Here is a 13,142-nt window from a genome sequence, read left to right on the forward strand (position 1 = left end):
TAGCTAAGAAATGACAGTACGTTTAATTTGTGAATTCAACTAAAAAAAATAGTCATTTCAACAAATATTTTATTATTATTAAGGGAATGAGAATAAAAAATCTAAATCAGCAAAAGTAAGATTTTTTTAGTTGTCTCAAAAAATAACTAACTAAAATCAGCAAATCAACTAAATTTTTCGCGAAAATGCTGATTTCGGTCGTTCCGTGATTCTATAAAATTTTTTCTCTACTTTTCAAAAACCATTATGCGATCCTGAGCATCTCAGCACCTTAAAGATTATTTTCAATTGTTTGCGGGCTATACTTTTGTATTTTTAGACTCGTCAGTGAGTGCAAACTTAAACAATTTGAGCTGCTTTGCACTGACGAGTCTAAGACGAAACGTAAAGAAAAGTAAAAACGGTTATGAGCCCTAAGCACAAACTTAGGATAATCCTTAAATGAACATTTTTTTTGCACACTACGACACGAGCAACGACGACGACGGCCACGATATTGCACATCGTAATCGTCTGTCGTTCTCTGCATTTGCAGAACGAAGAAAAAAGTCTTCTTAATTTTCCGATGAAATTTTTGCTAACTTTTCTTGTTAGAAAATGATTGAAAGATGTCCGTATGCGTAGCGCAAGTCGCGAACTTGAAATTAATCGTAGAAATTTTGCATTTCGTTACGTTTCAGTACGATAAAAAGTAGTTGAAAAGTGGAAGTTTTCTGCTTGGATTGAAGCAAGACCGTCATCAGCCACAACGAGTGAGCCATCACGGGAACACTGGAAGACATTTCACATGAAAACGAAGCAAGTGTTACGGGAGTGCTTGTTGAAATTCGAGTTTTTACGTATAAAAACCGGACAGTGCCGGAACCTCACGGAGGAAGAACACCTCGCAAGGCAGATACAGTGACAGCAGTGCGAAAGATTTCAACTTCCGGAAGGTTGAAAGCAATTTTATGTGCAAATATCAGTGTAGAAAAACAGTACCGACTGTGAGGACCCCAACAATCGAAACGTCAACGGCTTCACGCAGTATCAGCAAATGTTCCGGTGGTTTCACAAAAAGCCTTGTTGCATTTGTGGATACGCAATCGTGTGGCTAACAATGATTACAGACTGAATACACAACGTAGGAGGAAATCCAAATACTAGTGAAAGTGATAACATAACACATCTCCATATGCGTAGCATAATGAGCTATTACTGATATCAAATATTCAGTAAATTTATTCACTCATAACAGATTATGTCAAGTTCATCGAAGTGTAATCTGATTACCAAAGTAGTTTAGTACAAAAAAAATTTCTCAAGAAAAAGGAAAACATATAAAGTAGAATTATACCCCTAAATGACCATACCTGAATCGGCCAGTGTTATCCGAAAAAGACGTTTTCGTTCGGCAATTGAAAAAGTGTTTTGCCAATTGAAAAAGTGTTTTGCAAATAACATTAACTTTTCGTCTGCTTAGCAGCTCAATTTGAACTGTTTAACCCCTTAACGCTCAAGGGAAATATAAAATAAAAATCGTTATAGATTGTTCAATTACTATCAAATCGATATTTTTTTACTGAATGTTAAAGAAAACTTATTCCCAAGGCGACAAATGTGTTTCGAATAAGCAAAAAGAACTATCAATCTTTATTGCGCTAAAAAAGTTTGTGCAAAATGACGTATAGAAAATAGAACACATAATAAATGTGTTATGTGCAACTTCCACAAGTACATGAAATCGTTTCGTAGAATGCCACAACTAACTATTTATTTTACTATTCTAATAATTAAAGCAATTAAAGCAATAAATTAAATTACGATATAATAAATCCAACTCTTCCTTTATTTATTTCTAAGAATTACAGGGAAAATACTACCCATGAAATTATAGGAAACTTATGCACCCTGCTATGTTTTTCTGGTGATATTCTCTTAATTTACACCCTAAATAGCTAAAATATTGTCTTGTACAGACATGTTTCGTCCTGTACATCTTATGGTCGTGAAAGGGTTGAGGTAGCGCTTCGCCGTCGTCAGGTGGAGTTCGCTGCCTATCCCGGGGTTTCACGCACTGTACCACAAATTGTTAGAAAACGGGAAAGAAAACGAAAATTGTGCCTGATAAACGTTTTTATCGAAAGATTTCGTGCGAGTTGAAAAAATAAATGAGTTTTTTTCTTGTTCTTTCACACGCACGAGTTGCTAATAGCGAGAAAAGGAAAACCAAAACTCGCACGAAATCTCGCGAAAGAAATGCTTTCTAACTGATATTTTTCGCCAAATGCATAGTGAAATCATTTATCTGCCATCGTATGTTTTTGATTTTTCGTGAATCGGGTTGGTATTGGAGATATTTGCAATTTAGGGTGAAATTTCGGCGACAAAGCAAAAGGAAGCATTGAGTTGTCGCGTTTCGTCCTGACCACGGCGAAGTGCTACCTTAAGTTTTCACTAAGCAGTTCAATTTGAACCGCTCTGCAATGACGAGTCTAAGACGAAACGAATAAGAAAAGTGAAAAGGCTATGTTAGTTCATACCCAAAGTAAGTTTTTTATTGTATTCAAGATTGGTTTCTTGAAAGAATCTTCTAATGATATTCAAAAGTGATTTGCAAGGTTCAAAAGTGACAATTTTGAATAACGACCTGGAGCGCTACCAAAGTGTGAAAATGAATAGTTGGCAGAACTACTCGATCAAGACCTTTCGCAAACGCGAGACGAATATGCAAAATCATTCGGAATCACTAATCCTGCCATTTGTCAACAATTGAAAGAAATGGAAATGACCCGGAAGGTAGAAAATTGGATGCCGTATGAATTGAAGCCAAGAGCCGTCGAACGCCGTTTCTTCACATGCTACCAACTGCTAAAACGGCACAACAGGAAAGATTTTGTTTTTTGTTTTTTCATAAAATTGTTACTGGCGATGAAAAGTACGATAACCCAAAAGGTCGGGCGACGTTTGGATATGAAACCAGCTTGGTGAGGTGGAAGCTCTACCGGTGACAACTGATGCGTTCAAGCTAAGCATTGGAAGCAAAACGGCCATAATACATCGATAGACATGAAAAAGTGATTTTTCCGCGTGAAAATGCTCGTCCACAGTCAGTAAAGACTTACTTATGTCTTTTTCGCTTGAAAAAAATGAAACTGACCCAGGGTAGTTTCAACAAACAAACACTTTTTACGAAACTGTGTTGATTTCGCACTTAGCAACGAGGGTTTGAGCAAACCTGATATAAAAACCAGGGGCGAAACTGACTCGATTCTCAGTTCAACAAAGTTGAAACTAGGTTCGAAACTGGCTTCAAACAAACGGTTTGACAGCAGTTAGAGTGGAGACTAGGTTAGGTTTGGCATCAAGCGAAAATGACATTAGATACACTCCTACCTCACCCCCCTTATATCCCAGACATTGCTCCTTCCGTTTACTATTTGTTCCGGTTGGATCAGTTCGTGGATTGCAGCCAAACCATTCGATTTTTTCAAAAAAGAGTATTCATTAAGATGGAAAAAATTAGTAACTAGCGATGGTCAATACCTTTATTGTTGTATTTAGAACCATTTTTGTCAATAAAGTTTTAAATTTAGAAAAAAGGCAGAGTTTCAGAGTTATGCGGTTTCCCTTCTGTGGTTTTTTATGCGAAGTTTCAGAGTTATGTGGTTTTGTCGTGAATACGACTTACTTTACTATGGGGCGCCTTTTCAAAATTTACCTTCTGAGAGAGTGATAAGTTTTTGATCGTGAATATCTCTTGTTGTATCTAACGAACCAACATAATTTTTGCTACATGTCATCGTAAATATGATCACAATTTTATGATAAAACATTCAGTTGTGTGACATAATCTCAAATAATTCAAAATTAAACTTTTCTGAAATGTTTGGTATAAACGAGTATCAAAGAGGATAATTCATAAGGCGCGTTTGCCTTTATCGTATTTTTAAAGCTCATAGCTCAGTGATCTGTCAAAAGGATTTATATAATCACCAATAGAATCGAAATTTTTCAACTTAAACGTGTATAGCAACAGCATTGGAGTATTTCAATAGTACATTATTGAAAAACCTGTCTCATTTGACCCAATATCGTAGTGGGTTCCACAATTTGGTCCTTAAAATTCTGTATACGGCTATTTTTATAGCCGTTAGGACCGCCCATTAGTGAAAAAGCTACATACGAAATCACGTAAAAAGAAACCTCTCAATAAAAATTGGATCAGTTTGGATTCTATCGCCACTGCGAGCAGATGTATTTTGTGTCGTTTGCAAAGCTAGTTTCGCTTTTGGCAAGAGCGATTACGTCACGGCTGCCAGTCATTTGCATTGGTGAAAAAACAACGGTGGAGAGCATTACACAAAATCAGCCGTTCTAATGGCTTTAAAAGTTTTCTAAAGAACTATTAGGATTTGTTGTTCACAAATCGAAGGGAAATATCCTCAGTTTAGTGCAAATCTAAAACAGTTTGGTTAGATTTGTGTACTTTTCGCTGTGTGAAATTCACAGTAATCGAGATCAAGTGATGCCTTCTTTGTTTTTGTAGAAAATGTTCCAGAGTTTATTGTCGTAGAGAATTACGCAATTTGACCCTTCTGAATGCTACAGCATATTGATAGTTTCTTTCAATAAATTATGCAAATCTGAAATGAAATAATCGACATTCAAATTCTGTATGCAGCTGTTTTTATAGCCGTTAGGACCGCCCATTAGTGAAAAATCTACAAACGAAATCACGTAAAAAGAAACCTCTTAACAAAAATTAGAACAGTTTGGATTTTGTCGTCACTGCGAGCAGATGTATTTTGTGTCGTTTGCAAAGCTAGTTTCACTTCCGACAAGAGTGATTACGTCACAGCTGCCAGTTGTTTGCGTTGGTGAAAAAACAACGAAAAGTGGACAACGGTGGAGAGCATCACACAAAATCACAATTTTCTAAAGAACTATTAGGATTTCTTGCTCGCAAATCGAAGTTTAGTGAAAACCTAGAACTGTTTGATTTTCGCTGTGTGAAATTCACAGTAATCGAGATCAAGTGAAGCCTTCTTTGTTTTCGCGAAAAATGTGAAACAGGGGAATGCTTGCATAATTCATACAATTGATCAACTAATTGATATTCGGAAGTGTTAAGGAACTTGTCAATTGTTTTCGTATTCACGACATCCAGTTATGTCTCTGACATTACCCATCCGCCTTTTTTATGCGAATTTTCAGAGTTATGCGGTTTCCCTTCTGCGGTTTTTTTTATGCGAAGTTTCAGAGTTATGCGGTTTTTTATGCGAAGTTTCAGAGTTATGCGGTGTTTTTTTATGCGAATTTTTTTTTTGCGGTACGTAAATTCGCATAAAAAAAGACTTCACAATTATATTAAACTTTAACTTTCTCAACAAAACGAAGAACATACTAAAGGCGTTGATTACAACAGCTCTGTTTAAGTCAAATCGAACGACACAGCAGCTAAAAATGTCACATTTCCCAAGGCGAACGATCAATTGCCTATTGCACTTAACCTATTATTACACAGGAGTCATGCTTCACTAACTGTAGTCATAATCCTCGCTCTAAATATCAATTTTACGGAATTGATTGATCCCATCAAGCTTAACAGAAAGCCGTCGGTTTCAGTGGCATTTTTGCATACACAGTAATTTGCAAACCGATAGACAAAAGTAGCATGCTACAAACTACCCCCATAAACAGTGTTCAAGATATAGTATTAGTATTTACGAGCTTCCCATATCTCAGCTTCGTCATGCACTGTCAGTACATAGATCGTACGTACACAAGACTGCCTTGTGGCAGCAACAGCCTAGGAAAATAAGGCAAGCCGTAAGCCGTAAGGGAAAGAGACTCTAATGCATGCAAACAAACAATGCAACCAAGTACACATCAAAAACACTTCAACACATTAGCCGCAGTCAATTGGGTTAAATGAATGAACTTCGCTTGCCAACCCCACCTCCGCCCCTCGGCCTTCGGTGACGGTTCTGAACGGCTCGTGCGTAGTACGGCAACAGTTGCATTGCAATCAGTGAAACACGACAGTGAGCATATAGTGCATGATTCTGGTTGCCTCACAGCAGCGCAATTGAGACGGCTATAATCCGCAAGTTGCACCAGCCGGCAGCGACCAGTAAAATTATGCAATCTGATAAAAAGGGCTACCGCTGCCGTCTCACCACAAAACACTACCTTCTTTATCGGCAAACATCGATAGTAGGTAGGTTGTAGCTGGTGGTACTACATTGTGTCGCAGATTTACTTCGATCGATCCACGCGTTGTCCCACATTCAACGGAATCTGCATACGGCTTGGCAGCCCTGACGGACGATCGATCGCGATCAATTCCCCGCCGGGGGGATTCGAGCACCAGGTTTCAGGGTGGAATTCCCACGCTGATAATAATTACTACATTTAATGCCAGAACACTACAGCAGTTGCAGCTGTCATTTGCCGCCTCATTCGTGTGTGTGTGTGTGTGTGTGTGTGTGCGTGAATGCTTTCGTTCTTCAGATATTGGAGCAGAACTGGCCCGATTCGTAATCGACCGTTGGGACCGTGTACCGTTTCTTTAATTAACCCTTTCGTCGAGCGCGGAATGGAATGGCGGAGTTTCGCAAAAGAATGCAAATTACAAACCTGATCCTAGAACTTGAAGCAAATGGAAATGCGTTTTCTGAAGTGCCACAGTAGATGGTAGCATTGTAGACTAGCGCTTATAGATATGTACTTACATCTGGCATGGCAACGCTGTAGGTGCAAAATATTGTCCATGACGCCGCTATGTATAAACCAAGCCGCGCCATCTTGGCGGTGGGGGTCTGCGAAAAAAAAAACAAGGAAAAATAGCCCGTTAAAAATGAAATAAAGTCTGTGTTGAGTATTTGGAAATTTTGGGTAATGCATTATAATTACGTGACATTTAATGGAGCACTCATTTTAAACCTACCAATTATAGGAACCGTTCACAAGGACGTCCAAAGCAAAGGAAAAAAAATTTACTAAAATCGAACCATTAATTAACGTCTCGTGTTGACACTGTTGTACGCCCTCGAAAATTCCATTACCTCTGCCAGCGGAAATCGTTTTCCATAAAATTATTTCTCACGTTGCATCAGAACCAGGCATACGCAAACCAGAAGCGACGAACCCATCAACCACCGGTTTCGCTGCGCAGCTCGAATCTTATCACCACATGACAATCAATTTCTTGTAAGCACGGGATGATATACGACTATCGACTCCGGCCATCCCATTATCATATTTCGGTCGTTGCTGGTCCACCTGGTCCGTTCGAATGCGGAACTTGTTCCGAAAGAGTGAGAAGGGAAAAAAAGACACACTGACTTCAGTCGTACGTTCGTACGTTGATAATTATGCTTGCATGGAAACCGCTTATTTGGTGTTTAATCAATGACAGTGTCTGTAATTTGTGGCTTTTATGAGATATGTGTTGATCCGTCGGTCCAGGTAAGCTTGGGGTAATTTATTACTTCCTGGTCGCTGAAATTAATCTATTCTTATCTGTCAGTTCAAAATGTCTAGAGAAAGTCACGTCTCAATGGATGTTGAGATCCTATAGGATATATCTTCGCAATACTATGTGTTCACCTGGCCAAGAGCACTTCAATTGATACAAAATTATGACTTTTCACTTTTACAGAACTTCGGATTGCTGTGATTTGCAAATATTTTGGCAACTACAGTGATCAGATGACGTTTTCCGGTAAAAGTAATTGTAAGATGACGTTTTCCAGGGAAACGCAGATCAGCGAGAACAGAGTAAGTTTGATTATTGCCTAGGGCAGATCGATTTTACAATCGCGTGTGAAAATCAAATAAGTTGAATATTTCAATGGTCGTTAATAAAGGTATTTGAGTGTGGCCTTCCAAAGCGACCGCAGAATTTAGGTAGGATTGAATTCGAGACTCTACACTATCTGTAATCGGTAATAGTCTGTCAACCTGTCCGCAAAGGAAATAGTTCACCTCGACAAGGTAATGAGTAATGTGAGTCATGTGAGTAATGTGATGAAGTCTTGCACCTATCGTTTAAAATTACATGTAAGTTAGCTGAAAATTGAGCAAATTGTGTAAAATGCACAAAAATTGAAAATAATTTTACGGATGGCATAATCCCACATACGATGCAATTTATAATGCCCTTATTTATTAAATGACGGAAAATTCCATTTATAATTTGGTAATTTGGTAATCTGGCTAGCAAGTGAAACCGACGACACGACCTGCCACTCGTCTATCGAAACTGTATCTCCATAAAGCTCCAACTGATAAATCATGTTAGTGAAAGACATGCCTCGTTCTGGACAACTAAAACCATTCAAAGACAAACAGTTGCAGGCATTACTCGATAAACACCAGAATTAGACGCAAGAGGAGCCTCAACATCAACACCAAAGCCGAGTATTAATGGTTCGAAGTTTATGTTGTGCATCTGGTGGGACCAAAAGGGTGCTGTGTACTATGAGCAAATATAAATAATAATACGGAACACTTCGTTAAATTTTCGAGGACACGTTTTACGATATGGGGTACACTGTCAAAGTGACAATGTACTTTATTGAATTTTCTATGAAACTGGCATCTCTGATGGCCGCAAATAGATTCACCATAGAAACTGTTTATTATTGTGATAAACAACAGTATTTATTTTTTCAAACTGCAGGAACTTCAGGGCCGAAAGGTGATTTTTTAATAAAATAACCTAGTTTCGTAAAAGGTTCAAAGAAAGGAAAGTCAGCGTGGAAAAATAAAATTTATTAGAAGTACTGGAAACGATCAAAACTACGAATCAGGTCCGTAGTCGTAAACCTTCTCTCTACTGCCAAATCAAAACCTATTAGTGACACACTAAAGCCATCGGAGTGACTTACAGTCCGGACCACGCGCATGTCTAAGGGAACCAAAATCGCAACCCGCAGCACGACAACCCCACGAAGCAACGAGCAGAATGTTACAGATCTGCTACTGACGTTCCGCCCAAATTCGGCAAAGGAAATCGAAGCAGAAACCATTATCGCTACGAGTGATCTACCTTCGTTCATTCCAGACAGACAGTTCAGTGATTCTTAACTGTCACCCAGAACTCGCCGGCCGGCCGAAAAGCAGTATACATAGGGGTCTCGTATAAAGGACTATTCACACATATCCGGTCCGGTTCAGTGCCGACACAACACCGTGCACGGATACTGAGAGTGCACGTTTCAGTGCCGTTTCAGGGCAGCTCGCCGTCAGTGTCGCGTCCGTCCGGCAAACTCAAATTCGTCGTCACCGATATTTTTCATTTTCACTGAAGTCGGTATGTCATTGCATTGGCTGTGCCGGAACGGAAACAGCACGGAAACGGAACGGAAGGGTACCGATAAAAAAGAACACTGACGGCGCACTTAAGGTACTTTCACTGAACCGTCACGGAACTGAAATGTGTGAATAGTCCTTAACGCGGTACACCGGGGGCGTGAAAAGCGTATCCGCGATAAACGGGACCCAGAGCATATGGGATTTTGACTGATTGGGGCTGTGAACGATTATCTCGCTTCGGTCGACAGATAGAGCTATACAATCTTCGGCAAACCTGTTGTAGATACTAAGACCAACAATTTAGTGTAGTTTGACCGACGATTTGTTGAGAACTGCTCCGCCAGGGGCGCTTTGAAAAGAGCATGAAATAATTCATATGTTCACAATAGAATAACAGTTTGAACACTAATGGCGTTTTTCATTGAAAAACATTGGTGGCGTGGATTGCTCTGGTTTTGCACTTTCGAGCAGAAATCGCAATGAAACACCGTCAGAGTGTTGCATTTCTGCTCGAAAGTGCAAAACCAGAGCAATCCACGCCACCAGTGTTTTTCAATGAAAAACGGCATAAATATCGCGAATATTTTACTTTCGGTGGTGTCGGTGTTTTCGGAAAGAATGTTCCGGAGGTAAAAACAGATCAAATGATGTAAACAGTACTTGAAATTTCTCGCATGGCTGACTCTAGTGTGCAATTCAGCGTTCGAAAATCCTGCAACTCAAAATCATGTGGACTTTTTAAGATGGTTTCTTCGAGAAGGTGTTTTAAGGTTCCAATCTATCTATCTATCTATATATATATATATATATATATATATATATATATATATATATATATATATATATATATATATATATATATATATATATATATATATATGTATATATATATATATATATATATATATATATATATATATATATATATATATATATATATATATATATATATATATATATATATATATTTATATATATATATATATATATATATATATATATATATATATATATATATATATAAATGCAGAGATCATTCTTTGTAATCGTATCACGTAAGAACGGATGGACGGATTAAGATGATTTTTTTTTGTTTGATCAGTTTTTACCCCCACCGGGTTCGTACATCAAAAAAATTAGGAAAACTTACCGGAAAAGTGGAAAAAACCAATAAAGTTATTTTGTATGGACAATGGAATTTTCCACTGAAAAAGTCGCCAATGATTGCTAGATCTACAATTGATGTTTGGCGCGCAAGTAGATGCTCAGTATTTCGCCGTTGAAGAAAAGAATACTAGATCTTTGGAAAATCGTTTGGCGCGCAACGAGTAGATTTGGGTGGAGATTTTACATGCATGATTGATTCGTCATTTGGAAACACGTGCTTAATAGGGTATCAAAATCATTACTTGCCAAATGACTGTTTTAGCTATACCGTAAACAGAAACACAAGTTCTGTCATTTACCAGTAGATGTAGTTAGATGAATTATGTTGGCCATCGTGGGCGTGAGTTGAACAAATCAAATTATGTAACGATTTTTTACTTATCAATGTTAGGATTCTGCTGTTGAAATAATGAGTTCAGATGAAAATATTTTCCTGGCATTTAGCATGCTGAAGTTTGTTCAGCCGATTCGGGTAAGTTTTCAAGAGTGGTTTACTTCAAAACAGTCTGCTTAGGATGCTATTTATGACATTTGTAAGCTGCTTAAGCCAAATCATTTCATTTTCCGAACTTTGGATTACTTGACGAATTACCATATGCGAATCGTGAATATCATATCTGAAGGAGAAATCGTGGCATGTAAGAACCATTAGTTGTGAGATCTGCTGTTTTATGCATTGGTTTTTTACGATAAGAAGAATACTGGTATAATCACTCCTCATGTTCACTCCGCTAGAACAGAATATTGATTCTCAGGACTGAATACTAAGCAAACCGATGTGGTGGCTCGACGAACGAGAGGCCTTTTGATACAATTCTTGAACGAATATAGCGTTCATGTCAAAGTTAATGAACACAGTATTTAATAAAAGGGTAATTTGAACTTTCGAATGTCCAAATATTTTTCATTTTATCGCTAATTCGTTAATCGAAAATTGATTCGTCATTATCCTGCTACGAACATTCATCAAACACGACTAAGTAATATCACTAGCGGTGAAGTAGGTTATGGACAACCGTTCAGTAATAAACTAATACTTTCGATAATCCCGAAGTATTTATCTTGGTCATCTCTTTTTCATCCATCTGTTAATTTATTTATTTGTTTATTTAGGAGCAAGGGAAAAGCCTGCTGGAGCTGAGATTTTGGTTCTCCTTCTCCAACAGGCATAAAACCTTCTCATCTTTTGTATCAACAGATAACATTTGACCAAATGATACATAACGAAATCTTTAATTACCCTTATTTAAACTTCAAAGTTACTAACAACCAGGGGTGCGAAAATTTGACATTTTTTTCAACTGTCGCTAAGCACAAGACAGCCACTGCCAACGATCCGCTCAGCTGCTACGTTTAACAGTAGCCAACACGCAATGACACGATAGCTAGGTGCAGTCGTGAGAGCCACGACACACGACAGCAACATTGAGAACAGTTCATTTTGTCGCACTCTCTCATAGCAGTCAAAGCCACACCGTTCGCTCTGCGGTAGTGTACTTACATTCTGGATAGGTAGCTGCTGCATTTATTTTCTTTCAAGGTTTTTGAAAATGTCGCGAGCTCGAAATGTCATGACATTTCTATAACTGGACAGTCATATCGCTTGTGACTGCTCTGAACTGCACTAGAGTGGGAGCGACGCTGTCTATATTCCTTGACACCGCAGCGGGCTACCTGGAATTCTGGAATAATTATAAGATCATGTACAAAATGAATGTTTTTTATTTAATGAAATTTATAAAAGCAAATCGCTTGGTAAAAACAGTATTTAGATTAACTTATGAATTCCGACATACTTATATGATATTCGAAATGTATTGCTACGGCAAAGAAAAACTTATGTATATGGCCTTATGAAGCAAAGCAAAGTCTTGGTATCATCACATTACTTTTGTGGAATTTTTCCTTTCTGTTTCAACAGACTTCGCAGCCGATTCTTGGTGTACAGAATCATTGCATGGCTAGTACTACGATCCTACTGACACTAAGAATCCTTATGAAACAAACGTAGTTATGAAAAAAAAACGCAGCGGGCAGCGGTTCAACGCGATTCGACAACCGGAACAATATATATATATATATATATATATATATATATATATATATATATATATATATATATATATATATATATATATATATATATATATATATATATATATATATATATATATATATATATATATATATATATATATATATATATATATATATATATATATATATATATATATATATATATATATATATATATATATATATATATATATATATATATATATATATATATATATATATATATATATATATATATATATATATATATATATATATATATATATATATATATATGCTTCACACCGGTGTAGTGCCACCGTTTAAAACTAAAATGCCATTAAATCTGGCTAAGAAGTTTTCAACTAAAACAGGTGGTTTTCGTCATTGTTAACGATTCTCTTTTGTGATTTTACAGCGTTTATTTTCGATTTGATTTATTTCACAAAGTTTGGAAGTAGTTTTGAGAAAAATACGCATGAATCGTTTCCAAAAAAACACTTCGAAGGTATCAAGCCATTATTGATGCTGAATGTGGATGAATTTGCTTTTAATGCATTTGGCTGAAGGTAATCGATTCAATGAAACAATATTTGAAAGAAGTTTCGCTTTCTTGC

At 37.2% G+C, this 13,142-nt stretch overlaps 1 protein-coding gene across 8 annotated transcripts in view; it reads right to left on the reverse strand.

Annotated features, from left to right (window-relative positions):
• LOC131438003 (A disintegrin and metalloproteinase with thrombospondin motifs like) overlaps window positions 1–13,142 on the reverse strand; it is a 432,210-nt gene that overhangs the window by 333,471 nt on the left and 85,597 nt on the right. For 6 of the 8 annotated variants that reach the window (XM_058607741.1, XM_058607740.1, XM_058607736.1 and 3 more), the window contains exons 1-2: window positions 11,972–12,010; window positions 6,717–6,803 (exon numbers count right to left, since the gene is read on the reverse strand). In XM_058607741.1, coding sequence (XP_058463724.1) covers window positions 6,717–6,803; window positions 11,972–11,995 — 111 coding nt within the window. In that variant the 5' untranslated portion in view covers window positions 11,996–12,010. Of the gene's footprint in view, window positions 1–6,716; window positions 6,804–6,931; window positions 6,951–11,971; window positions 12,011–13,142 lie in introns of those variants that run through there. The other 2 variants (XM_058607738.1, XM_058607737.1) reach the window with 2 other exon arrangements.

This window comes from Malaya genurostris, chromosome 3 (assembly GCF_030247185.1).
Source record: "Malaya genurostris strain Urasoe2022 chromosome 3, Malgen_1.1, whole genome shotgun sequence".
In the NCBI taxonomy this organism is placed as follows: domain Eukaryota; kingdom Metazoa; phylum Arthropoda; class Insecta; order Diptera; family Culicidae; genus Malaya; species Malaya genurostris.